General features: G+C 38.7%; 1 protein-coding gene across 1 annotated transcript; it reads left to right on the top strand.

Moving 5' to 3' along the window:
* Window positions 1-315: 315 nt before the first annotated feature.
* Window positions 316-27,700, top strand: LOC127453582 (nonsense-mediated mRNA decay factor SMG5-like). Its single transcript, XM_051720048.1, has 22 exons — window positions 316-704; window positions 2,978-3,076; window positions 3,196-3,319; window positions 3,407-3,563; window positions 6,090-6,179; window positions 6,304-6,393; window positions 6,555-6,633; window positions 6,937-7,062; window positions 7,230-7,298; window positions 10,189-10,400; window positions 10,916-11,053; window positions 12,016-12,864; window positions 13,352-13,521; window positions 13,630-13,705; window positions 14,171-14,346; window positions 16,312-16,470; window positions 17,286-17,345; window positions 17,466-17,625; window positions 19,042-19,132; window positions 21,853-21,927; window positions 22,107-22,245; window positions 26,426-27,700. The coding sequence occupies exons 1-22, from the start codon at window positions 640-642 to the stop codon at window positions 26,507-26,509; spliced, it is 3,288 nt and encodes a 1,095-aa protein (XP_051576008.1). The 5' UTR covers window positions 316-639; the 3' UTR covers window positions 26,510-27,700.
* The last annotated feature ends 212 nt before the right edge of the window (window positions 27,701-27,912 follow it).

Genomic DNA, 27,912 nt, shown 5'->3' with positions numbered 1-27,912 from the left:
ATTTTTGCAGTAGTATCAACAATAACTGTTTAACTATAGTATTTTAGCGTAAACTTTGGTTATCATGGTATTTTTGGCGGTCACTTAGGACCGTCAACTTGCCGTCATAAGCTGATCACACCACGTGCCGATCAGCTAGCCTGCAGCTCAGCACTGCTTAACCAAGAGGGTGACCGCGAATACTATCGCGATTCTTGCAGCACTTGATCTGGGGAGGAGTCACTATCTGACAACTCTCGCGATACTTGCAGCACGTGATTCTGGGGAGGTGTCCCTATCTGACAACTCTCGCGATACTTGCAGCGGTCGCTGAACTGTGTGCGGTGGGAGGGGGGAAAATGGCTGCTTGCGAAGCGTTTATCGGAACGACGCGCGACAATAACACAAACACAACCACCTCAAAATGTGACAGCTGACCCGAACCGACACAAGCACATACACCGGCGTTCGAACGGATGGGTGTCGAGGCCGGTGGCGGGGAAGGACAGGAACGACAGCGTTTGTGTTTAAGTTGTAATTTTGAGGGAAAGAGGTGAGTTAGCCAGCCTGCTAACGTTAGCCGCGTTCTAAACTGGAACGAAACGAACCAGATCAAGAAACACGAAACCAGACCACTGCAGACTGCTTTTTACTGCTAGAATGAGCGGACCGGGTCAGGACAGCGAGCCAGAGGCCAAAGTGCTTCATATTAAACGGCTGTACAGGTAAGAGCGCTCATAACAGGCCGGTACCGCCAGGCAATATCTCTAATATTTCTTTATTTCATGTTTCTGTGGGTCACGTATGTATATATACATATTTATAAAGATAAGATGCAAACGTAGACACTTGACATTTTAGTACAAGAGCAGTTTAGTCATTCTCAGCTTATACATGTCACATATGAATCTGGGTTTCACAATAAGTCTTTGTATTATTTTACATGAAATTATAGCCATTTAATATTTCTTTACCGGATGATTTATGTCAAGAGGTACTCTTTTGGGATGTTTGATTGGGAAAACTATCGGTACAAATGAAAATGTGGCCAGAAATGTGGAGAATTAAAGGTAGAACATCCAGATTTGTTATGATAAAATGCTATGTTAAGATTTTCTTTACAAAGAAATTACAACAAATTACTAGGTTTTAAATTGGCAATAATAGCTAAATTACAATACTACAATAACAACTCCATGGCAGGTATAAACACACTTTTGCTGGGAAAAGATGGTATATTATACAAAATATTCCAGACATAACCTTGTCTTTCTCAGCCAGCTAAAAATTCTGACCTTGGTGACATATTTAAACCAGCAATTAAAATTCCTGCTCTTTATACAGTTGAAGTCAGAAGTTTACATATACCTTAGCCAAATACATTTAAACTCATTTAATCGTAGAAAACATTCGCTGTCTTAGGTCAGTTAGGATCACTGCTTTATTTTAAGAATGTGAAATGTCAAAATAATAATAGAGAGAATGATTTTATTTCAGCTTTTATTTCTTTCATCACATTACCAGTGGGTCACAAAGTTTACTTTGTTAGTATTTGGTAGCATTGCCTTTAAATTGTTTAACTTGGGTCAAATGTTTTGGGTAGCCTTCCACAAGCTTCTCACAATAAGTTGCTGGAATTTTGGCCCATTCCTCCAGGCAGAACTGGTGTAGCTGAGTCAGATTTGTAGGCCTCCTTGCTCGTGCACATTTTTCAGTTCTGCCCACAAATTTTCTATTGGATCAGGGTCAGGGCTTTGTGATGGCCATTCCAAAACCTTGACTTTGTTGTCATTAAGCCATTTTGCCACAACTTTGGAGGTATGCTTGGGGTCATTGTAACCCATTATCAACCGAGCTTTAACTTCCTGGCTGATGTCTTGAGATGTTGTTTCAGTATCCACATAATTTTCCTTCCTCATGATGCCATCTATTTTGTGAAGTGCATCAGTACCCCCTGCAGCAAAGCACCCCCACAACATGATGCTTTCACCCCCATGCTTCACGAGACGGATGGTGTTCTTCGGCTTGCAAGCCTCACCCTTTTTCCTCCAAACATAACAATGGTCATTATGGCCAAACGGTTCAGTTTTTGTTTCATCAGACCAGAGGAAATTTCTCCAAAAAGTAAGATCTTTGTCCCCATGTGCACTTGCAAACTGTAGTCTGGCTTTTTTATGGCTGTTTTGTGGCTTCTTCCTTGCTGAGCAGCCTTTCAGGTTATGTCGATATAGGACTCGTTTTACTGTGGATATAGATACTTGTCTACCTGTTTCCTCCAGCATCTTCACAAGGTCCTTTGCTGTTGCTCCGGGATTGATTTGCGCTTTTAGCACCAAACTACGTTCATCTCTAGGAGACTAAATGTGTCTCCTTCCTGAGTGGTATGATGGCTGCGTGGTCCCATGGTGTTTATACTTGCATACTATTGTTTGTACAGATGAACGTGGTACCTTCAGGCATTTGGAAATTGCTCCCAAGGATGAACCAGACTTGTGAAGGTCCACAAATTTTTTATTTTTTTTATTTTTTTTATTTTTGAGGTCTCGGCTGATTTCTTTTGATTTTCCCATGATGTCAAACAGAGAGGCACTGAGTTTGAAGGTAGGCTTTAAATACATCCACAGGTACACCTCCAGTTCAGTACACCTCTTATCAGATACTAATTGTCTAAAGGCTTGACATCATTTTCTGGAATTTTCCAAGCTGCATAAAGGCAGAGTTAACTTAGTGTATGTAAACTTCTGACCCCCTGGAATTGTGATATTGTCAATTAAAAGTGAAACAATCTGTCTGTAAATAATTGTTGGAAAAATTACTCGTATCATGCACAAAGTAGATGCTTGCCAAAACTATAATTTGCTAATATTAAATCTGTGGAGTGGTTAAAAAATTAGTTTTAATGACTTCATCCTAAGTGTATGTAAACTGCTGACTTCAACTGTAATTGTTGACCAGGGAGTATTGTGTTGTGAGAATAATTTCCTGTCTGTTTGTAAAGGGCTGTTGTAGAAACAGTGCACAAGTTGGATGCTATTATCAGCAGCAAGTCATCTTATAGGGAGGTCTTTAAACCTGAGAATATCAGCTTGAGAAACAAGTAAGTAACAGATTCACTCTCTCTGAACAACTTCATAATCTTCTCATATGATTGGGTATCACAGCTGCTTAAGAAATGAATGTAAATTAATTAGTTTTTCCTCTATTTGCTTTAAACAGGTTGCGAGAACTTTGTGTAAAGCTGATGTTCCTGCATCCTGTTGACTACGGACGCAAGGCAGAAGAACTGCTGTGGAGGAAGGTCTACTATGAGGTCATACAGGTCATCAAGACCAACAAGAAGGTATTGTCGCGTCACAGTGCACATATCTCATAACTTAGGGTTGCTGTAATATTTTCCATCATGATAAAATACTCCCTCTCTGTGCAGCATATTCACAGCCGAAGTGCTCTGGAGTGCGCCTACAGGACCCATCTGATTGCCGGGGTGGGCTTCTTTCAACACCTGCTGCTCTATATCCAGTCACACTATCAGCTGGAGCTACAGGACTGCATCGACTGGACGCACGTCACCGATCCACTCATCGGTGAGACATGCTTTTCTATATTCATGTCAAAGACAGGGTTCCCATGAGCATGGAGAACCTGAAAATATCAGGGAATTTTAAAATTCTGATTTCTGAAAATTCTGAAAAAGTCATTGAAATCTAAGGTTAATATAACCTTTCATTGGCTAGAAATTGCTTATGGTATAAATACATATCCAACTGGAAAAGTAATGAAATTCAAAACATGTGGGAACCCTGCAGAGATAGAAATTACAAGTGCAACAGTTATACACAAAATTGTACACAAAACAATTATTTGAAAACAGCTCTTCTATGATTAACATGTTTTTAATTACTGAGTTCAAAGTCACTGTGATATTTTTTCTGGGGTTTAAAGTAAAAAATGTCATGTGGTGTAACCTTCCGGAGACAGTAAAATCAAAAAATCAAAGTCTCATTAAAAGCTGAATTCTTGAAAAAATAAATGTTGGCATGAGTAGTGCAGAATAATCTGTTATTATGATTTTATTTTTAAATAAAATAAGCAGTGAAACAATTTTATTTTAAAATATGATTAATATTTTTAGAATTTTTGTCCTTTAAATGAAAGTCATGTAACTAACATGTAGGTAGCCAATTTGTTGTCATGACAAAAAAATAAATGTCTGGAGTGGGCTTATAAGGAACATGTGTACCATTTAAGACCACAAGTGTTCTAAATAAGCCCACTATGCTTTTAAAAATGTAAATGCTTCACATTTTACTAAATAAACACCTCGATTTTGATTATTTGTGTAGATTTACATAACCAGTAAATTAAATCTTTAATTTCTGAATCTGGCAGTCCTTATAATTTTGTTCTCTGTCTTTTCATTGTTCCTCAATGAAAACAGTATGTTGCCTTGACAAGGAATTCAGTTTAATATGAGGTTCAATCGGTTATTTGCTCAGTGTGCTTATTAGGAACAATAGGGGTCAGTGGAAAATAAACCTAAATAATTTAAAGTCAAGGTAAACACACAAAAAAAAGAAAAAAAATTATGAATAAAAATCACTATATTTTACAACATAGATTATGTTTGTTATTGTTGTTTAAACAAATAAAATAATTATTCTGCTTTTAAGCTTTGATGAAACAGGCTTTTCAAAGGCACTGTTCCTTATAAGCCCACATGAAAACAAAGTTATATTTCTGGATTATAATTACAGACAGAGCACTAAATCTTGTTTGAGCTCATGAAGCTTCTTAAATATTTTAATTGAATGTGTTCATCAGCAGTTTTTATTATTTTATTTTATTTTACTGCATCTATCTTTGTGAGCATCACTAAGGCAGTGTCCTGAACTAGCTCCAGAAGCTAATGGAATCTGTCTTTTCAAATACAAAGTACTGCTGTTAAATACAAAGATAATAAATAATAAAAGTATAATTTGGTTTATCTCTTATTTATTTATTTTTTTAATCATTCCTCGCCTGGTTTGTTCATCTGACTCCAGAAAAATATTTAAAAAAAAAAAAATGTCGAGGTCATTAAAAACAGAAGTTTTGGAGCAACTTCCAAAATGGCCGCCGAATAGTGGTAGCACATGTTCCCAAATAACTCAAGAACGAAATATTTGATTGGCTCCAAATAAAAAGTAAAATGATGCCAACAAATGTGTGCATTTCCTCTGCAACAATTTTTTTTTTCTCTTGCTTTGTCTTTTTTAAATTTCAAAATAAATCCGTAAGTGGGCTTATATGGGACATGGGCTTAATTGGGTCACTTCCCCTATATAAAACAGAGAGGACCCCTTTAGACCCTCAAGACCGTGTGAAGTCTAAAAAAATATTTTTGTAATATCATTAAATATTACATTTTTATGAAAAGGCACGTAATTTGTTCATGTCATTTGGTGTAACCCTGAGAAAACATCTACATTTTCTTGACTTAAAAATTCACAATGTTTGTTACAAATATTTTTTCTTATTTTACAATGACCCATTTGCTCATGTTGTTCCAAACCTAAATGATTTCAGGGTTTCCACTAGTCCTAAAATGTAATAAAATGTCTTTAAGGAATAGTTCACCCTAAAATTCTCTCATTTACTCAACCATGTCTTATTCCAAACCCGTATTATTTTTTCTTCTTCTGTGGAACACAAAAGGATAGGTTTGCCACAGTGTTAGTCTCAGTCACCATTCACTTTCATTGCATTCTTTTTCCATACAATGAAAGTGAATGGTGTCTGAAGCTAAGATTCTGCCCAGCACCTCCTTTTGTAATCCACAGAAGAAAGTCTTGTGCCTTAGAACAATATGAGAAGGAGTTAATGATGACAGAGTTCAAATTTTTGGGTGAGGTAGCCCTTTAAAATGTATAAAAATGTTAAGCTGTAAAAAGTCTCGAAGAAATTTGGAGATAGACAGGAAATGATTAGTGCGGCACAATAAATCAAAATAATCACAATCCACGTCACGTGCCTAAGAACACCCCTTAACTCTGGTAAAATCACACTAATGCACTGCTTCAAGTGGCGTGTTGCTTAATTAGACAATCTTTCTCTGTGAATAATAACTGCAGGTCGTAAGAAACCAGTCTCAGCCACCCCTAAAGAGATGGAGTGGGCCCAGATGGCATGTCACAGATGCCTTGTGTACTTGGGAGATCTTGGTAAGTGTGTTCTCACTTGACATTTAAGAAAACCGGTCTTGAAAAGCTCTGCATTGCACTGAGCTGTCATGTCCACATTATAAGAAATTAAAAGAAACTGGTTATGTATGTTTGGCGTTTATAGCACGGTACCAGAATGAACTTGCAGGAGTGGAGGCAGAGCAGCTGGCTGAACGATTTTATCACCAGGCCCTGTCTGTCGCACCTCACGTCGGTGAGCGATTCATAGCTTCTCACATCCTCCCAACAAAACCGTTTCCTGGCACTGAAGAACATGCTTTTTTATTATTTTATCTGTTAAACAGTGAATTTTTGTATCCTATCTAATGTTCATGTCATTCCATAACTTAGAAAATATTTTGTTGTCTTTTACAGGAATGCCGTTTAATCAATTGGGTACACTGGCTGGAAGTAAATTTTATAATGTGGAGGCTACTTACAATTACCTTCGCTGGTAAGGGATCTGGTAACAGTATACATATACTTCCTCTAATTTCCCTCCATTGTTTTATTACCTACATTTTGACCACATGCCTGAGAGTGTCCATGTAACAATACCATGTATAAAGTAACAGAGACAGTACTTGGCTACAGTATAGAACAAAGCAGCATTACAAAAACAATAAAGAGAAAAGTAGAGGACTAGTTAATTAAAATGCTTTTTGTTTCCCTTGAAATGTGGTGATGCATTTAAGTGGTATGTTTAGCATTGATAACCCTGAATCAGCATGACAGACTGGTTATTCCTGTTAAACAGTATTCAGTCAGAGACTCCCTTTGACGGGGCTTATGGGAATTTAAAGCGTCTGTTTGACAAGGCAGCCAAGATGTACCACCAGTTGAAGAAACAAGAGATGAAGAAACTTTCCCCATCACGCCAGAGGTGACAATGCCTTAAAAACAACTCAGTGTCCTAAAAAATACCACTTGCATTGTGACAATGAGTTTTGCATGAGCATCACATCACATTCTCTTTTGAAAATGTAAAAGTCTATTTTTAATATGATTTTGGCATTAATTTGGTTATTAACCAAACGTTTCTAACTTCAGATCAAAAGACATCAAAAGACTACTGGTGAGCTTCATGTATTTGCAGAGCCTGTTGCAGCCAAAGAACAGGTGAGAGAATTGCTTTAGTTGCCCCTGTTTAATATTATATAACCTCCTCCTTTGACAGAAAAATGTCCCTTCCTTAAAGTTAGAAGATAAGATTTGAGAATCAGTGTTTCCCACAGGATTTTGTGAGACTGTGTTGGGTGGACCTCAGACCCTCTAGGGAGGTTCGGGGGCATGCTTCCCCCGTAAGAAAAATTTGTACATTTTAAAGTTAAATGCATCAATCTGTTGCACTTTGAGAGCAAAATTAACATGCTCAAGTAACATGTCAAAGTTTATGTTGTATATTTTTCTAAAATTATAACCGATGCCCAACCTAATAGTGTACCTAAGCAATCAACTCGATTCTCTTCGACAGAAATGTAAACTGCACTGGGTAGGGGAGGAGGCTATTCTCATATGGTAATTATTTTATGTCACGTATGGTAGTCAAATAAAGGAAAGCCTCCATCGCCACCATTTACAGCAGGGATCTCACACTTCTATGGAGTGAGATCTACTTTTTCATCATGTTATTGCAGCAAGATCTATCATGTACAATAAGGGCTATACATTATCACAATACCAAAATTTCAGTAGTCTGTAGTGAAATTTGACGATTCTCAAAATCAGCTTTAATACACAACAAATAATAACACTAACTAATATGTTAATTATGGAAGAATGTTTTCAAGTTCTTAAGACTAGTAAACAGTCAGTAATAAAATAACAATAAAAAACAGCAATGAATAGAAATAGATTAAAAATAATAGAACAAAAAACAAATTAAGAAAATTCAGTGCTATTTTTTAAAAGCTTTAAAAGTTTTTAACAGCAGTATCACGTATTCAAGTAAACATTCAGAATGAAATGCAACATAAAACTACTGCTGGTTTTACTGTATGAATATAATACATTAATAATTTTTAAAACTACTAAAGTTACACAGTCAAGAGCAGTGAGTGTTTTCTTGTTATGGTTGTTTGATTATTATAATGATACACTATACAAGACAGCAGCAGGTCTATTAGCTTGCATTTATACTTACAAGTCCGACATATTAATACAAATCCACTTTTTTCTCCACTGTTTATAATCACTTTAGACATCACTCTCTGTGTTTACATAAATATCTCAAGATGGGCATTTTGACAGAATTTGTTTTATTTTATTTTTTTTTTTTTTGTGGATTTTTTCTCCCAATTTGGAATGCTCAATTTCCAATGTGCTTTTAAGTCCTCGTGGTCGCGTAGTGATTCACCTCAGTCCGGGTGGCGGAGGACGAATCCCAGTTGCCTCTGCGTCTGAGACCGTCAACCCGCGCATCTTATCACGTGGCTTGTTCAGCGTGTTGCCACCGCGGCAACCACGCTCAACTCACCACATGCCCCACCGAGAACGAACCACATTATAGCGACCATGAGGAGTTTACCCCATGTGACTCTACCCTCCCTAGCAACCGGGCCAATTTGGTTGCTTAGGAGACCTGGCTGGAGTCACTCAGCACGCCCTGGGATTCGAACTAGCGAGCTAGCGAACTCCAGGGGTGGTAGCCAGCGTATTTTACCACTGAGCTACCCAGGCCCCCATTTTGGCAGAATTTTGAAATGTGTTTAACCGTTCAGGCGTGCATTATCGCGAGCATTTTCACACACACGCTCATGTTCAGCAAACACATACGCCGCCTGTCAATCAAACAGTGCGCAGCTGGTACTAGATCACTTGCGAATTATAAAATTACATGCTCTGGATTAAGCAGAATAAGAATATGAACTTTCTAAAAAGTGACATAGGCCCGAGGGGGGCCTGGGTAGCTCAGCATGTAAAGAAGCTGACTACCACACCTGGAGTTGCAAGTTCGAATCCAGGGTGTGCTGAGTGACTTCAGTCGGGCTTCCTAAGCAACCAATTGGTCCGGTTGCTAGGGTGGGTAGAGTCACGTTGGGTTAACCTCCTCGTGGTTGCTATAATGTGGTTCTCACTCTCGGTGGGGCGCATGGTGAGTTGTGTGTGGATGCTGCGGAGAATAGTGTGAGCCTCCCGTGCGCTAGGTCTACGCGGTAATGCGCTCAACAAGCCATGTGATAAAATGCACGGATTGACGGTCTCAGACGCAGAGGCAACTTAGAATCGTCCTCCGCCACCCGGATTGAGGTCACTATGCTACCATGAGGACCTAGAGTGCATTGGGAATTGGGCATGCCAAATTGGGGAGGAAAGGGGACAAAAAAAAAAAGTGACAAAGGTCCAGGCTATCACAACTATAGCTGGTTGTTTTGATCAGTCTGCTTGTCCGGTCGCTCAAGTACAATTCTCTTTCACTTGCCCCTTCAAAAATCCACTTGTCGCGGACAAGCGATAATGTCGAGCCCTGTGAGCCATCAAAGAAATAAAGCAAAAGTGGTTACCTGTGTTGAACTTGCTCCTCAGATGCTGAAAGTAGTTATGTTGTCAGAGCCGCTGGTAATAACATTGGGGCCAATTAGATAATTGGTGCCAGTGCGGGCCGCCACAGTCTAGTTAATTAATGGGAAACACTGAAGGGGGTCACGCACTTGACGCGTCTGGCAGACGACATGGTGCGTTCTAAAATTCGAAACAGCTCCAGCTACAACTCCGGTGTCTGCTCAAATTTCTGCCACGCCACGGAGCGCAACTCGCATATTTTCTATTCAATTCGACCCAAATCATTATCAAAGGACATTGATTATTTACTCTAACATTGTTCATTGTTGAAGAAGGGAAAAACCTTGGTATCTTTTGTGTGTACTGTCTGACGCCTGAGCTGCATCGACGTTCCTTGTGTTTGATACCTGTGCCATGACCTAGCCGTGACGCGATGCACCATGGCGCTTCTCGTCCGGTGTGCGACCGCCTTGAGAATCTTAATCATTCAAACCTCTCACCTCTTCAGTCTGATGGAGATGGAGTTGACGTCATTGTGCCAGTCCGTGCTGGAGGACTTCAACCTGGTGCTGTTCTACCTGTCTCTTCCTGTTCACGGCAGCCAGTCGGCCAGTGAGGAGGAGGAGGAACACGACACGGTCTGCTCTGTGCTGCCTGACAGCCTCATATTCAAGATGGTGGTGACTTGCCTTATGGTGGTGTACAGCCTGAAGAGAGGAGGTAAAAATGGTCTGAATGGATCTATCTATCTGTCTGTCTTGTCTTCACTCAATATGGACCCACTTTATACAATGTACTTATCATGTACATATGTGTTGTTGCATTGTACTTGCATTTAAAGTACCTGCATTTAAGAACATCAGTAATTACACTGTTAACTTTACCCCAACCCTTACCCTAAACCCTAACCCTTAACCCTACTTCTAAACCTACCTATACCTCAACCTCAGTAGCAGCAAATGTGAATCTTGTGAGGATATTGCGGAACAAAATGTAGTTACACAATAAATACATTGTATTGTATATAGTTTAATGTTAGTACACAGAAGTTAAAGACACCAAATATAAAGTGGGACCAGGTGAGTTAACGACATGCACATACAATTTATAAAGTCTGTTTATCAGCTTTGTGTGTGTATATATATATTGGTCAACCACTAGTTAAGGTATTTAACACCTCAAAGTCTCAGTTAATGGAAGTACAAACTCATCTGTGCAACTAAATTCTTTTCTAGCTTCAAAGCAGTACAGCGCCTCCATCGCCTTTACATTGGCTCTGTTCTCTCATCTGGTCAATCATGTGAATATTCGACTGCAAGCTGAGCTTGAAGAGGGGGAGAGTGATGTCCCACCCCTGCACACTGATAACACAGGTACACATATGGATGATGCACTTTCTGTGTTGCTTCTCCTTGTTTCTGTTATTTTTTTTCTTTTTGTTAGGGTACTGAGCTTTTGGGCAGTTATTTTTCTTTTGTTTTTTTTTTTTGTTTTTTTTTTTTGTATTGCCTTTTAACAGCATTCACACTAAAGTTCCAATCTGGAATGTAAATTTTTTTTTTTTTTTACATTTTACACAGCAGAAAAGAAAAAAATATCAATAACTGTTTAGTAATTTTGTAACTTGGCAAATATAAAAAAAATAGGCTGAACTGGAAAAAGAATAAACCCTGATATTTTCTGCTTTTAATATCAGCGTAACCAGACCACTAACAATAAAAAACAAATTGCTAATATTGGTCGATATGAGCACTAGTGTGTCATACATCCCTACTTACTTGATCTGTTCTAAAACCTTGTTAGCTGTCTACTGCCTACATATGCTGCTACCTTTTAAGGCATCATCTTAACTAAAATGGAACCTCATAAGTGACCCGTTAGGAATGCTATATGGGCAGCAACACCAGACAAGATGCAAACAGTGTTTCTGATGTGAAACGTATGATAGACTCGACTTGCAATTGATTTTATTAGAGTTTGACAATAGCATGTTGCTAAGTTAATGTGGCAATACTCTTTTATGCAGAAACAATACATAGCATGGAAAATTATTGGGTAGAATTATCATTTTAATTAGATTGAACAGTTTTACTATCAATTATTCTTTTTGGATTCCATTCTGTGTGACGGATACACGTGATTCTGCATTGGATTTTAGCTGAAACAAAGTGTCTTAGATGGCAGCATAATCATAAGCGTTCTTATGATATCTTTTAATGCTGTCTATGTAGGTTACCCATTAGGGTTTAGAATAATTTTGTTTCTGATGTTTTACTGTCATTTGACAATTCACTTAAAACCAACCTTCCTTTTTTTTTTATACATTTGTTCTTAGACGACTCTGACGCCAGAGATCACGGCAGTACTGCTCCCTCAGAGGAGAGAACCCTGCAGAATGGCTCCCTGGAAGAGGACAATGAAGAGGAGGATGAGGAGAAAGAGAATGATGAAGACGAGCCCAAGCGCAACGGGAGGACGGTGGAGACGGAAAAAGGCCTGGAGAAGAAGAGGTCAGCTGAGGAGAAGCAAAAGCAGAAGAGTAAGTTCTCGCGACTTTCCATGCTCCGCCGCAGACGCTGCGCTCACAAAGAGGACGAGAGTGACCTGAGCGAGGGATTTGAGAGTGATGAAGAAGAGGATGAGGAAGATGCCGGGCCAGTCGACAGTCTGGGAGCCTCCAGGGTCCAGATTAACTCTTTAGGGAGGGAGGCGAGGAAGGAACCACTGGCAGAGGATGGCAGCTGGGAAAGCGGTTCAGAGGAGGACGAGGGCGGCACTGCCTTTGACGTGGAGACGGATTCCGACATGAACAGTCAGGAGTCTCGTTCAGACCTAGAAGACATGGCGGACACTGAGAATACGCCACAACAGCAGCAACAAGTGGAAGAGGAGCAGCCACAACCATCTAGGGAGGAAAACTCGACCCCTCCAGCAACCAATGGCCCTCTAGTGTCCAGTGATGCCAGCATAAGCAGTAACCTGCAGGCCATGTCTTCTCAGCTCTTTCAGGCCAAACGCTGCTTCAGGCTTGCACCTACCTTTAGTAATGTACTGCTCCGCCCCCCAGCTACCATAAACCCCACCCCAGACCCAAACCCCGCCCCTTCACAAGAAGTCTTGCCCCCTCCTGGAGAAACGGCAAGCAACATAAGTCCAGAGATTGCTAATGGAACCAATGACAATGGTATATTGCTTACAATGAAGTGATTTATATCAGTGGAGTATTGATAAACAGCAATGTGATAAAATACTCCAATGTTCAGTAAATAGTTACATTTAGTATATATATTTTTATTATTATGTTTATAAGGAAAAAAAATATTTTAACATTTATATAAATAATAATATTAAAGTTAAATGTTGATAACATGTTTGCAAGGCAGCACTGTTTTTCCAATTCTCTTCTTTTTATTCTTTTTCATTCTCCACAATATTTCAGCCAACCGCTTAACAAATATACTCCATTCAGACATTGTTTTGTAAATAATTACCTATTGTCTAAACTACCTAACTGTCTATATATTGGTGAACTTTATATTAAGTTTGAAAATCTCCCATTGGCATTAGCTATCAAAATATAACCCACAACAATGATGTTATCGTAAGATTTTTCAGTCAGGTCATGCAAATCTAATCCATACTCTAAGATAAATCATATTTCCCATGCACAGATCCTGACTGTGATTCTGAAGGCAGTGAGCACAGCAACCAGTCGTTTCACAGTGAGAAAACCCTTTCTGAGCGACTGAAGATTCTGACCAATCAGGGACTAATCCAGATAGTGAAGGTCTTTTTGGATTGGCTAAGGACAAACACTGATATCATCGTCATGTGTGCTCAGGTACATTGATCTGCCATTCTGAATATTTCTGAAGTAAACAGCAGAAACATTATGTAAGTTCTTAGTAGAGCTTTTGTACACATGCTGAACTTTGTTCTTTCCAATCAGAGTTCTCAGAGCTTGTGGAACAGACTCTCAGTACTTTTGAATTTACTACCTGAGGGCAGCAAGATGCTGGAAGCAGGTGAGAGAAATCAGTCCTTTTGACTTCAACATTTTATTAAAGGTGCACTTGGGAATTTTGGTTTAAAGTGCCCTGTCCAATTTGGCTTGGTGTTGAATTACCTAGTGGCATGGATGCATCATCCAGCAAAAGTAATGTTTTTAGTTTACTCATGCCATTGCAGAAATGTGCTATTTATAGTTAGCCTTGATTTATACAGTTCTCTGAGCAAAAGTCTCGGATAATAGGGGTGTTACTGAAATAAAATGAGTAATATGCAGCTGGTCATGTGATCTCACTATGGTGGCCACCGTGAGGCAGCTCCATGTAAAATAAAACAGCTTTTACTTGGCTACTGATATAAATGGATTCTTCATCTCATGTGAGTACACACAATTTTTAACAGATTTGTAAGTAATATTGAATTTATAAGGGGTTAAACTTTTTTTAATGTGGAAAAACATGCTCTCTCTGATTCTGTTGCAGATTTGGGTCTGAATAAGGAAGTAACAGACCTTCTGAATGAGTGTGAGCAGCCTGGTTTGGTCCAGACACTGCTGTTGCCTGAGGATCTGGCCCTCCATCACCTTCCTGCCCTCAGTGCGGCCCATAAACGCCTGGACTTCTCTAGCCATAGACCCCCTCTTACTCCTCTGGAGGAGGTAACCATCACTATTGCCACATTATGCACCTGACCATTGTGGTCATGGGAACACCACACATGGCTAGAGGTCTTGACCATTGCAGCCCGTTTCATGTTTCTGCCTGTCTAAAATGGTTCACTCACTCACTCACTGAATCAGAGCAGTTGTTGAATTAACATTAATTACTGACTCACTCAGTGATTGTTGGTGAAATTATTGACCGGATGTTCATAAGACGAGCTGTAGTTAAAGGGATAAGTTTACCCAAAATGAAAATCCTCTCATGGTTTACTCACCTCCCAGCAATCCCAGATGTGTATGTCTTTCCTTCTTCAGCAGAACCGAAATGAAGATTTTCATAAGCACAATACAGCTCTGTATGTCTGTATATTTGTTTTTTACACAAAGCTATCAGTTTGCTTCAGAAGACATTAATTCATCGACTGGAATCGTGTGGATTACTTTTATGCTGCCTAAATATGCCTTTTGGACCATCAAACATTCAGCAGCCTCATGGCACCCATTCACTTTCATTGTTTGGACATACAGAGCTGAAATGTGCTTCAAAAAAATCTTCATTTCGGTTCTGCTGAAGAAGGAAAGACATACACATCTGGGATGGCTTAAAGGTTAGTCAATCATGAGAGAATTTTCATTTTTGGGTGAACTAATCTTTTGAGAATATGCATTCATTTTTTGTTATAAAATTCTTGTTTTTTTAAATAAATGGTACTTTAAAGGTGCTGTATGCGATTTTTATTTATTTATTTATTTATTTATTTTTTTCTCATGGAAAGGTATGCAACAAATTGTCCTATTCCCTGGAAGATAGCACTGAAATCATCTCACCTGTCTCTGTGACCACTCTAGACTTTGTAAACAGCAAACAAAAATGTGTCTGCGGACAATGACGCTTTCTGCCTGTCAATCATTTTGCACATTCTCATAGTGTTGTCGTTGCAGAGAATTATTGAGGCTTAATGCCTTATTCTGATTATAATTTGTTAGTTGAGGGTGCTATTTCGCTACGGTTGTGTTTTACAACAGTGGGAACATACTTCGTGTCAGTTTCAACGGTATGGGTGCAGTATTTTGGACAGAGGGGGTGTGGCTAAATCAATTGTTCAGTCTCGTTGAAGTTAGAACGGCTAAAATCGCTTACATCGCCTTTAATAAAAAATGATATATACCGATCAGCCACAACATTAAAACCACCTGCCTAATATTGGGTAGCTCCCCCTCGTGCCACCAAAACAGCGCCAACCCGCATCACAGAATAGCATTCTGAGATGCTATTCTTCTCACCACAATTGTACAGAGCGGTTATCTGAGTTACCATAGACTTTGTCAGTTCGAACCAGTCTGGCCATTCTCTGTTGACCTCTCTCATCAACAAGGCGTTTCCATCCGTAGAACTGCTGCTCACTGGATGTTTTTTGTTTTTGGCACCATTCTGAGTAAATTCTAGAGACTGTTGTGTGTGAAAATCCCAAAATGAATGTATGTGTGTATATATATATATATATATATATATATATATATATATATATATATATATATATATATATACTATGTTATATAATATAGTATATAATAGTATATATTTTGTAGGGCTGGGCAAAAAAAAACAAAAACATTTGATTAATTGTTTTTTCAAATTTGGTCGATTCGATATCGATTCTCAAAAGTGCAAAATGTATCCGGTAATCTGTATTGATACCCTGCCCTAATTGTTTGGATCAATTATCGGGCTCCTAAAAAGTACCAAAAGAATCGTTAAGGAGTCAAAGTCTTTTATCAGAACCAGAATAATTAAATTCCTTACAGTTATCATCACTACTTGAGTGTCATAATGCCGAGTATAGGGGCAAACGAATGCTTGCTTCTAGCTAATCAGAATGCGGAGAATTTAATTTAATTGCAAAATTATAATTAACATTCTCTCATGTTTCTCCTCTGTCTCTTTTTCTCTGTGCTGGCCAGTGTGTGGTGCGTGTGTGCTGTATTCGCAGCTTTGGCCACTTCCTCACAAATCTCCAAGGCAACGTGTTGCACTTCAATCCGGAGGCAGGCATCTTCACCAGCATCAGCCAATCAGAGCAGGAGAACCTGGTTCAGCAGGCCAAGGCTCAAATCCACATGGTAAAATACATGAGATTGATGTGTAATAAAAAAACAAAACCTGTAACATAAGAATCCATTGGAGTAATGCTTTAATTTGCATTAGAAACTTTTTTTCTCTTGAAATAAACGGTGCCATGGCTGATGTCTTTTATGTATTCAAATCTCTTGGTTAGTGATTTCAGTTGCTGTAGCTGCACTAAATATGTGCAGAATTAGCCAAAGAAAGTGCTTCTAAATAATAGGGTTGACACAAACACGTCTGCGGCAAAGAGAATGTGTTTTTTTTTTTGTTTTTTTTTTTTTTCATAAAAGCTCTCCACATTTGTGAGCTATTGCTTGAGAGCCTTATGTTGCCAAGCAACCGTGCACCCCTTACGGGAAGAACAAATGATGGTTGAAGTGCCACCTTGCTGTGTCTGTGAAGAGGCGGCTCTTTCTGGTACAATTTTATTAAAACCTTCAGGGCCTGCGAATCAAAAGAATGTCTTGCAGTTCATGACAAGCTCATGGAAAAGACTGTAGTCAAGCACACGCGGAGAATGGTACTGTTCTTTCCTGAAACTCCACTATACCACAACCACTGCAATCAGCGTGAACTCTCTGACACTGCTGTTAACCCAGCCCAGAGTTTGAGAGATCTACAAGATTTTAGAAGGCACTTATATCTGTTATCTACTCTGTCATAAATCAATTTTGACAGTAATACACTTTTTTTTTCCCCTAGTTTTAATGACAAAAATATGTATAGATGCTATTGGCATCTTGTATTTACAGAGGGTGAAATGTGAGTATTGTAATGAGGTTATATTGACCTTGCCTCATTTGATTCACAGGCAGAAAAGGAAGCTCGCAGGAACCGGCTCATGAGAGACATGGCCCAGCTGCGCCTACAGGTAACACCAGCTCTTTTGTCTATTTTTATTTTTTACTAAAGCAAGTTTTCTCAAATTTTCTCAGTTAATTGAAGCTGTAATTAATAATTTCCTTGCCTATCTCTCTGTGTTTCCCTGCAGTTGGAGGTATCACAGCTGGAGGGCAGTCTGCAGCAGCCCAAAGCCCAGTCCTCCATGTCTCCTTACCTGGTGCCAGATACAGCCGTTCTCTGCCAGCACTTAGGGCTGATCAGACAGCTGGCTGCCAGTGGCTGCTTTATCATCATCATCCCTCGCACAGGTCAGCCTGTGTGCCTTCTAATGATCTAAATCCTGGTTTACCAAAGTCATAGAAAACCTAGAAATATCAGGGAATTTTAAAAGTGTTTTTTGTTGGCCTGGAAAAGTCATGGAAGTGAATAAAATCTCAAAAGTTTGAGTAAAAGGGATAGTTCACCCAAAAATAAAATTGATGTGATCATTTACCCTCATGGCCTTCCATAGCACAGTATAACACACTGACACTGCACTTTCAGTGTCAGCATTTATATAAAGCAAATCTAATTCTCAAAATAATAATTATAATTCAGTATTATATTATAATAATAAACTTGACTGGGTCCCACAGTAATAATTTATTATAATGCAATATATGCAGGTAGTTTACGCACACCTTGTTCATTCACAATTTTTTTTTAGGAAAAATATATGATGGTAAATAATGCTTTTTATTAAGCTGCTATGTAGCATTGTATATAAAATATACATATAAAAGTGCATATTAATGAAAATGATTAAATCTTATTCTCCATTGTGTTCATTTAGTGAAAAACTGTGAGAAACATGCCTTCATTATTTTTAAATAGATTTTTATTCAGTGCCTTTAAAAATATTTAATCTTCTTTGCTGCAGTGGCTGATGAAATTATGGTTCCTCTGATTTAAAAAAGAAAAAAAAAGAAAATCACTTTTAAGCCATTTCATAGCAAAAACATAATTATCGCTATATTTCGAATATCATCAATTGGCTGAAAAATATAGAGATAATTTTTGGAGCCATATCTCCCAGCCCTAATTCCATGCACTGAAAGTTAATTGTGACCAAGGGCTGTTAATCTCCAAAAATTTCATAAGTGTCATAAAATAGCTTTTTGAATGGAACAGACCACTTTTTGTTCACTGAAATACACATAATAACCATTCATCATTTTTGGGCAAACTATTCATTTAAACCTATTTGCAAGCCGTACAGCGACTTTTCAATGATTTCATAAATCATTCTGAATGATTCATTAGCAAGTTAGTCTGTAATTATTTAAAATAATAGTAATCAAAATGACTAGAAAGGTCATGGAAAACTAATTGAAATTCATTGGTCAAAAATGTTGAGACCCCGGTCGATCAGTTCAGTTTAGATGCTTTAATACCTAAATGGCAAACATTTTGACTGACTAATACAACTTTTACACTGTACTTGGTTCTTTTTAATTGGCAAGTTTCAGCTGCACTTTGAATTATTTTAAGATTTAGAACTTACACAAGTTAGATCCAAATTTCCTTCAGTTTGGCACCTTAGATGTAAGGAAAAGTAATCACAGTTGGGCCTTATGTACAGAAGGTGTCAACCGCAAGGAACAATCAATCGATGTGGTTTGTAATATCAGTCAGTGTTGTTTGTACGTACTGCTTGACTGAGATGAATTTCTGCTCTCTTGCAGTGATTGATGGTCTGGATATGCTGAAGAAAGAGAACGCTGGAGCGAGGGATGGCATCCGTTTTCTTGAGACAGAGTTTCGGAAAGGGAACAGGTACATTTTGAGCTCTGCAGTAGTTCTTATAGCAATACTGCAATCGTAGCTCTTTTCTAAACCTAAGTGAACTGTCTATATGGCAACCTCATACTGAAAGGGAACCTCACAAGTGACTGTTTTGGAATGCTTTAAATAGGCCACAACTCCGCACACCACACAAATAGCGCTCTTCACATGAAACGCACGGGAGACTCGATTTATGATTGACTTCGAATTGATTCCAATAGCGTTTGAGCAAAGTCCCTTTTAGGCATGTCAGGTCACTTGGTGGCCATATGCATAATGCCTGCGGGCAGCTATTTTAAGTCATGCAAGTACAGCTAATGTCTTCTTGAACAGAAATCTCCAAAACTTTCCATCAAGAGTACGTTCAAATTAGTGTTTCCTACAGGATTCTGTGTTAGCAGAGGAGTTAGTCCTCAGATAGTAATAGTAATATATTTCTGTAAAATAATTTTAACTTTCACAGGGCATTGCTATGCAGTCAATATATACTAAGGAGTTCTAAACTGTGGAGCTTTTATTTTAGCAGAAAACTGCAGGAAGACCTTTTGTGGTTGTGTGTGTCGCTGAGTTCACAACAGCTGTATAATATGCTCCTCATTTGAAAATCTCCTGCTCTATCCAAAACTACACAGTGCCATGGGGTTACTTAAGATTTGTAGAATAACTTGTAGCACCAAATATATTTGGAATTACAAAAATTTAAAATTAAAGTGAATCTAGAGCGCTTTCTTTAGCAAACTGAACTCAGAGCGTATGTTACTCTGAGCAAGAGAGGGAACTGTGGAGACAGCACAGAACAGCTCTGAAACCATTGAAGACACTGTATCATGGCCCAATGCGTGCAGTTTAATAAAAGCACAAGGTCATATTGCGATTTCAGTTTTATTTCAATTAATTGCATAGCCCCAGTTGTGACTCTGTCCTTCTGTCTTTCAACTTTAATGTAGAGTAGTTCCTTCCAAACCAGCTTGCTGGTTAGCTCAGCTGGTCTTTGCAGGGGGAAGTGGCTGCTTGTAAGATGAGAGTTGCCTCTCAATGTCTGGCTTTATGATGGTTCTTAAACTCTATTCAGATGGGATTCGTTTTATATGTGGAAGTGGGGTAATGTAATAATTACCAGAGCTTCGCAGTCATTTTTTATCCAATGAGAATTGGTCATGTCAGTAATTTTTCCCTCCTCCAGCAAAGCACCCCCACAACATGATGCTGCCACCCCCATGCTTCACGGTTAGGATGGTGTTCTTCGGCTTGCAAGCCTCATCCTTTTTCCTCCAAACATAACGATGGTCATTATGTCCAAAAAGTTCAATTTTTGTTTCATCAGACCAGAGGAAATTTCTCCAATTAGTAAGATATTTGTCCCTATGTGCTCTTGCAATCTGTAGTCTGGCTTTTTTATGGTGGTTTTGGAGCATTGGATTCTTCCTTGCTGAGCAGCCTTTCAGGTTATGTCGATATAAGACTCATTTTACTGTGGATATAGATACTTGTCTACCTGTTTCCTCCAGCATCTTCACAAGGTCCTTTGCTGTTGTTCTGGGATTGATTTGCACTTTTCGCACCAAACTACGTTCATCTCTAGGAGACAGAATGCGTCTCCTTCCTGAGTGGTATGATGGCCGCGTGGTCCCATGGTGTTTATACTTGCATACTATTGTTTGTACAGATGAGCGTGGTACCTTCAGGCATTTGGAAATTGCTCCCTAGGATGAACCAGACTTGTGGAGGTCCACAATTTTCTTTCTGAGGTCTTGGCTGATTTCTTTTGATTTTCCCATGATGTCAAGCAAAGAGGCACTGAGTTTGAAGGTAGACCTTAAAATACATCCACAGGAACACCTCCAATTCAGTACACCTCCTATCAGAAGCTAATTGTCTAAAGGCTTGACATCATTTTCTAGAATTTTGCAAGCTGCTTAAAAGCACAGTTAACTTGTGTGTAAGCTTCTGACCCCCTGGAATTGTGATATAGTCAATTAAATGTGAAACAATCTGTCTGTAAACAATTGTTGGAAAAATTACTTGTGGTATACACAAAGTAGATGTCCTAAACGACTTGCCAAAACTATAGTTTGCTAATACTGAAAAATTAGTTTAAATGACTTCAACCTAAGTGTATGTAAACTTCTGACTTCAGCTGTATTTTTTTCTCTTGGTAATCATTTTCGTTAACAAGGTTAAGAGTCGACATTTTTTTTCTCGACTCTGCCATCTTGAATTGATTTTTCCACTGAGTGCACCTAGAATGCCTTACAATGCTGTCTAGGTAGGCAGCTCACTATGTTTTGGAACAGAGCTTGTATATCAACCAATGAAATGACATGGTGAAACAAAAAATTGTTAAAGTGACCCAAAATTGTGTCATTTACCTGCCCTCATTTGTTCTTTTTCTACCGTGGAACACAAAATGAGACTGACAGCCTCAGTCACCATTCACTCTCATTGCATCTCTTTTCCATACAATGAAAGTGAACAATGACTAAGAACATTCTGCTTAATATCTCCTTTTGGGTTTCACAGAAGAAAGAAAGTAATACAGGTTTGAAATGACTTGAGGGTGAGTAAATGTTGACAGAATATACATTTTTGGGTAAACTATCCCTTTACAGTATATAGCAAACATTCTGATTATAATATGCATTTGAATACCAAACAGCACCACTAAGAGTTTTTGTTTATATGTTTTTTTTTCCTCCCTCATTGTGCAACAGATACATCCGCTGTCAGAAAGAGTCAGGGAAAAGTTTTGAGAGGGATAAATTAAAACGACAGGACATGGAAGCCTGGTAAGCTGCATATCAATTACACTTCCTTTTTCAGGCCAGGCTGATTTTAAATTTGTCAGCCATGAAGCCCTGTAGGATTGTCTGCAGGCAATGCATAGATCCCCAAGTTTCTGTATTGTAAATGGACAGTACCTGAATTTGTTTGTTATGCTGCATTGATTGATTGTTCCTGTTGGCAGGCACCTGTATAAGATGGTGGACAGTTGTCGTCAGTTGACTGGATCTCAGAATACTGGAGATGAAGACACCGCTGGCATGGTGACCATTCTAACCGGACGTTCATTGGTGGAGTTAACTGAGAAATCATCTGCTATGAAGGTCAGTCACGTGTTTGAAGACTTTCTGCTTCCAAACACGCTTTTACTGTCACAACACTGTGGAATGTAGATTTTAGTGTCTTGCATAGGGTTTGTTCCAAAACCTTCTGAGCTGCCTACCTAGACTGCATTTTAAGGCTTCATAGACATGCACCAAGGCAAGGCAAGTTTATATATATAGCACATTTTATACACCATGGCAATTCAAAGCGCTTGACATAAAAATAATAAAGAAAATACAAGATCAAATACATTTTAAAACCAATTAAGAACAAGAAATAAGAATAAAAAGTAATAAAATAAAATGTAAAAAAAAAAAAAAAAAAATTATTAAAATGAATAAAAAAGAATACAGAAATAAAATGACACAGTCAAACCAGTAAGTGCAGCACAGTGCTCAGTGAATAAATGCACAGCTAAACAGATGTGTTTTCAGTCTGAACTTGTATGTGGCTACTGCACACCTGACCTCTTCTGGGAGCTGGTTCCAGCTGCGGGTGGCATAATAGCTAAACGCTGTCTCACCTTTGAGTGAACCCTTGGAATTTCTAACTGACTTGATCCTAATGATCTGAGAGGTCTGTTAGGTTTATATTCAACAAGTATATCTGCAATGTATTTAGGTCCAAGGCCATTGAGTGATTTATAAACGAGTAATAGTACTTTAAAATAAATTCTAAATGTAACTGGAAGCCAGTGTAAAGACTTGAGGACTGGAGTAATATGCTCAGATTTTTCGATTTGGGGTAGAATCTTGGCAGCAGCATTCTGAATGAGCTGCAGGTGTCTAGTAGTCTTTTTGGGAAGGCTGGTGTGGAGACCCAAAACCGGTTTCAAAGAGTAGGTACCTACTTTCGGCCATGTTCTCACATGCATCCTTCACATAGAAGGTAATTCCGTAATGCATTGCGACAAGCTCAGCGGAAAAATCTGAAAAAGCCAAGAACTATTGTTTAACATTGTACGACCCTGCGTACACATGCGTGGACGTTGTATTTTGTCTTTGCTATACGCAATGCATAATTGTATTTCTTTTAATCTGACTGATCTCTGTTCAGGAGACTCTGGGCTGTCAGTAAAGGGTTAAACTTTCAACAAGTCATGTGTCCAAACAGTATGGTGCTGATTTCAGTGGAGTTTGTCTTTGGGAGAAACGGCAACAAAACTACATCTGGTCAGAAACCTAATTACGCTTTTACATTGAAACCTGTTTGAGTCAAAAGATTAGAGTCTCCAGTTTATCCGATATGTCATTTTTTGAATTTGTGCGATTTATTGTGAAATGCCACGCAGCTAAACACAATGTACACTATAGTGTACAATAGCACTAGGTTTTCATTAGAAATCCTATATTTTCTATGCATTTTCACATTGAGAAAAACCTTTTGCTTTTTTTTTTATAATTTATAATTATATTTATTTATCACACATTATACATTTGCACATATACAGTGAAATTCTTTTTTTTCACATATCCCAGCTAAGCTGGGGTCAGAGTGCAGGGTCAGCCATGATACGGCGCCCCTGGAGCAGATAGGGTCAAGGGCCTTGCTCAAGGGCCCAACAGTGGCAACTTGGCAGTGCTGGGGCTTGAACCCCCAACCTTCTGATCAGTAACCCAGAGCCTTAGCCGCTGAGCCACCACTGCCCCGGTGAGACTATATGGAGTTAGGATGAAAATAAGGTGCATTCCGAACTGTTCTGAGACCAGTGCAGACAGACAGCACATTGGAGGCTAAGTCATTCACTAAATAGGGAGCAAGGGAGCAACCTTTATCTTTCCTATTAAGCCAAGTGCACTCAATCCAAAATTCCTATTAAAAGTTTCAGGCTGCAGATGATGTTTAAACCACTCAACATTGTTGGCAAACATGGGACAATGGTAATAAGTAATGTTATTTAAGTTTTAACATGATTGGCATTGATTGAACGATGCTGGTCATTACTTGTATCAGACTTAATTATGCTAATTTCTGATTGGTAAAATGCTTCAGCACTGGCTATCACGAGAGAGAACATTGAGATTTTGTTGCCAAAGTAGAAAATAACATTGTAACATAAGTCAAATCGAGTCAAATTGTTTTTATTTGTATAGTTTTTTATTTGTGTCTCAAAAACATGAATAATCAACACTTTATTTAGGTGCATGTTTATTAGGTGCTAGTAGTTATAAATCAAAAAGGTAAATAGAAACGCTCGTGACTCCAGAGGTTAAAAATAGTACAATCTACTTAAAAATTGGCAATTTTATCCAATATTTGTGTGCGTTGTGTATTATGGTTAATAGAGTATAGCATTGTTAGCTTAGTGACATACTAACAGCAAACTCTATTGAAATCAGTTCTGAGTGTGTTTTGTTTGAGGAGCACTTGTATGACACACTTACAGGTGCATCTCAATAAATTAGAATGTCGTGGAAAAGTTAATTTATTTCAGTAATTCAACTCAAATTGCGAAACTCGTGTATTAAATCAATTCAGTGCACACAGACTGAAGTAGTTTAAGTCTTTGGTTCTTTTAATTGTGATGATTTTGGCTCACATTTAACAAAAACCCACCAATTCACTATCTCAAAAAATTAGAATATGGTGACATGCTAATCAACTCAAAACACCTGCAAAGGTTTCCTGAGCCTTCAAAATGGTCTCTCAGTTTGGTTCACTAGGCTGCACAATCATGGGGAAGACTGCTGATCTGACAGTTGTCCAGAAGACAATCATTGACAGCCTTCACAAGGAGGGTAAGCCAAAAACATTCATTGCCAAAGAAGCTGGCTGTTCACAGAGTGCTGTATCCAAGCATGTTAACAGAAAGTTGAGTGGAAGGAAAAAGTGTGGAAGAAAAAGATGCACAACCAACCGAGAGAACCTCATGAGAATTGTCAAGCAAAATCGATTCAAGAATTTGGGTGAACTTCACAAGGAATGGACTGAGGCTGGGGTCAAGGCATCAAGAGCCACCATACACAGACGTGTCAAGGAATTTGGCTACAGTTGTTGTATTCCTCTTGTTAAGCTACTCCTGAACCACAGACAACGTCAGAGGCTTCTTACCTGGGCTAAGGAGAAGAAGAACTGGACTGTTGCCCAGTGGTCCAAAGTCCTCTTTTCACATGAGAGCAAGTTTTGTATTTCATTTGGAAACCAAGGTCCTAGAGTCTGGAGGAAGGGTGGAGAAGCTCATAGCCCAAGTTGCTTGAAGTCCAGTGTTAAGTTTCCACAGTCTGTGATGATTTGGGGTGCAATGTCATCTGCTGGTGTTGGTCCATTGTGTTTTTTGAAAACCAAAGTCACTGCACTCGTTTACCAAGACATTTTGGAGCACTTCATGCTTCCTTCTGCTGAAAGATGCTGATTTCATTTTCCAGCAGGATTTGGCACCTGCCCACACTGCCAAAAGCACCAAAAGTTGGTTAAATGACCATGGTGTTGGTGTGCTTGACAGGCCAGCAAACTCACCAGACCTGAACCTTGTCAAGAGGAAAATGAGAAACAAGAGTCCAAAAAATGCAGATGAGCTGAAGGCCACTGTCAAAGAAACCTGGGCTTCCATACCACCTCAGCAGTGCCACAAACTGATCACCTCCATGCCACGCCGAATTGAGGCAGTAATTAAAGCAAAAGGAGCCCCTACCAAGTATTGAGTACATATACAGTAAATGAACATACTTTCCAGAAGGCCAACAATTCACTAAAAATGTTTTTTTTATTGGTCTTATGATGTATTCTAATTTTTTGAGATAGTGAATTGGTGGGTTTTTGTTAAATGTGAGCCAAAATCATCACAATTAAAAGAACCAAAGACTTAAACTACTTCAGTCTGTGTGCATTGAATTTATTTAATACACACGTTTCACAATTTGAGTTGAATTACTGAAATAAATGAACTTTTCCACGACATTCTAATTTATTGAGATGCACCTGTAGTTGCTGCCTATGTAGAGAGTTTAAAATCAGTAAATTTCTGGGTTCCATTTCAGTTTGGAACTTAGGATGCTGCAGTAGAAGGCAGATGCCTATGTAGACAGTAGACAGCAAGGCAGCTCACTAGGTTGGAACAGAGCCACAGAAGTTAGATTCTCTAGGGCTTTCTTTATGATAACTTCTGGGATTTCTGTTGTAGTTTCCATTTGGATGGCATTCCATGGTGCATTAACTCTCTGTCCTTTTGTCTCGCTGCAGGTGGCTGTCCAGGCGGTGGCAGCAGCAGGCATGGAGCTGAAGAATATTACGGAGTTCTACCGGCAGTGGAAAGAGATAGGCTGAGAGACAGGGGGAATGCAAGGGCTCTGCGTTCGACTGATCACACACTCACTCCCTCTCTCTCTCTCTCTCCCACTTTACTGCTCTTTCTGTATCTGTGTCTCCAAGACAAAAAAATACTTAAAGATGGAGGGATGGAAGAAAGGAGGGTGCTGGAAGTGTTTAGAAAAAAGAGAAGTCAGAGGTACAAGGGGGCTCGATCTCAACACAGGAAGTTTGAAAGAATCTATGGGGTGAAATAAATCTGTTTTAGTGCCCCTGGTGTGCCATAACCAGGCATGTACAGTATGCCGATGAAATGTGTATATGTTTTTGAGAAACAGACATTCATGTGCATATACACAGAAAAGAAACCCATAAATCTAAATATATTGCGCAATTTTTTTTTTTTTTTTTATTTTATTTCCGTCTTTTCACTATGGTTGGGGTTGTGCACTGCCATGTGGATGTCTGTGTAACTGGCAGGTGAACTGTAAGGGTGCAACGGTGATCACAGAGCAAAAAATCATCCCTAGATCTTGCTGCAACAGGGTTTTTAGCTCTTATAGTCACGAAGGATTCAGGGTACTTGGGTGTACACTTCTTTTTGATGATTTTTTTCTTGCGTGGCTTTTCCCCCCATTTTTTGTTTTCTTTTTGCTGTGTACCTCTGTGAGTTAATGTGTTATTGGTGTATGAACTGGATGGAATAAGTCAGGCAAATGGTTGCTTTTATTTGATTTTATTTTTTTGTGTCGTATTATTGCCTTTGTATGCTGTGCTGAACATACAGGAATGAAGATCCTAAATGGCTTGATGATCTATCTTTCTGTTACGGCATGAGCTAGTCAATGACGTAATGTGACTCTGGTCACACTCGGCTGCATTGACTGATTTGGAAGTGATTCTGTTCGACTCTTAACATGAAAAAAACTACTCGGCAGATCCAGTCTCAGCCATTTGCCATCATATTTTCATGGTAATTGTCCCATATTGCACAACGCAAAGGAATCCATTGTATGTGTGAGGCAGTGAATTAAACAATAAAAAGAGATTTCATCTAAAAAGTCTCCTTGAAAATGTAATTTTGTAGATGGTTGTTAATGTATCTAAAGTATTTATTTTTTTCCCATTAAATAGGGGGTGTATGGTGGAGCAATGCTGCCACGTACTTATTATTTTTTCACTCAGTTATGTCATAGAAGCAACATCTTTTCTCATAGTAACAAGATATGTTATTACATCTTTTCTCGTAAAAACAATAAAATATAAATAACTAAATTAATTCAACATTAACCATGGCACAGTTATTTGAAATGATTTATCTATATTTTCTTCCATATCGAAATTTTACAATGTGGAAGTAAACAATAACATAAAGCATGAATGGCATGACTAACTTTTGTAACTGTTGTTGACCTGTAATT

The sequence above is a fragment of the Myxocyprinus asiaticus genome, chromosome 16 (genome assembly GCF_019703515.2).
Source record: "Myxocyprinus asiaticus isolate MX2 ecotype Aquarium Trade chromosome 16, UBuf_Myxa_2, whole genome shotgun sequence".
Classification (NCBI taxonomy): domain Eukaryota; kingdom Metazoa; phylum Chordata; class Actinopteri; order Cypriniformes; family Catostomidae; genus Myxocyprinus; species Myxocyprinus asiaticus.
Note: the sequence above shows the minus strand (reverse complement) of the source record. Positions and strands in the feature narration are given on the sequence as shown.

What these genes read in the sequence shown, in the direction of transcription:
- LOC127453582 (XM_051720048.1), top strand. Translation starts at nt 640, where the DNA reads ATGAGCGGACCGGGTCAGGACAGCGAGCCAGAGGCCAAAGTGCTTCAT. An exon ending in CAGCAAGATGCTGGAAGCAG is followed by an intron (nt 13,706 to 14,170) that starts GTGAGAGAAATC and finishes ATTCTGTTGCAG; the next exon opens with ATTTGGGTCTGAATAAGGAA. An exon ending in CTCTTACTCCTCTGGAGGAG is followed by an intron (nt 14,347 to 16,311) that starts GTAACCATCACT and finishes TGTGCTGGCCAG; the next exon opens with TGTGTGGTGCGTGTGTGCTG.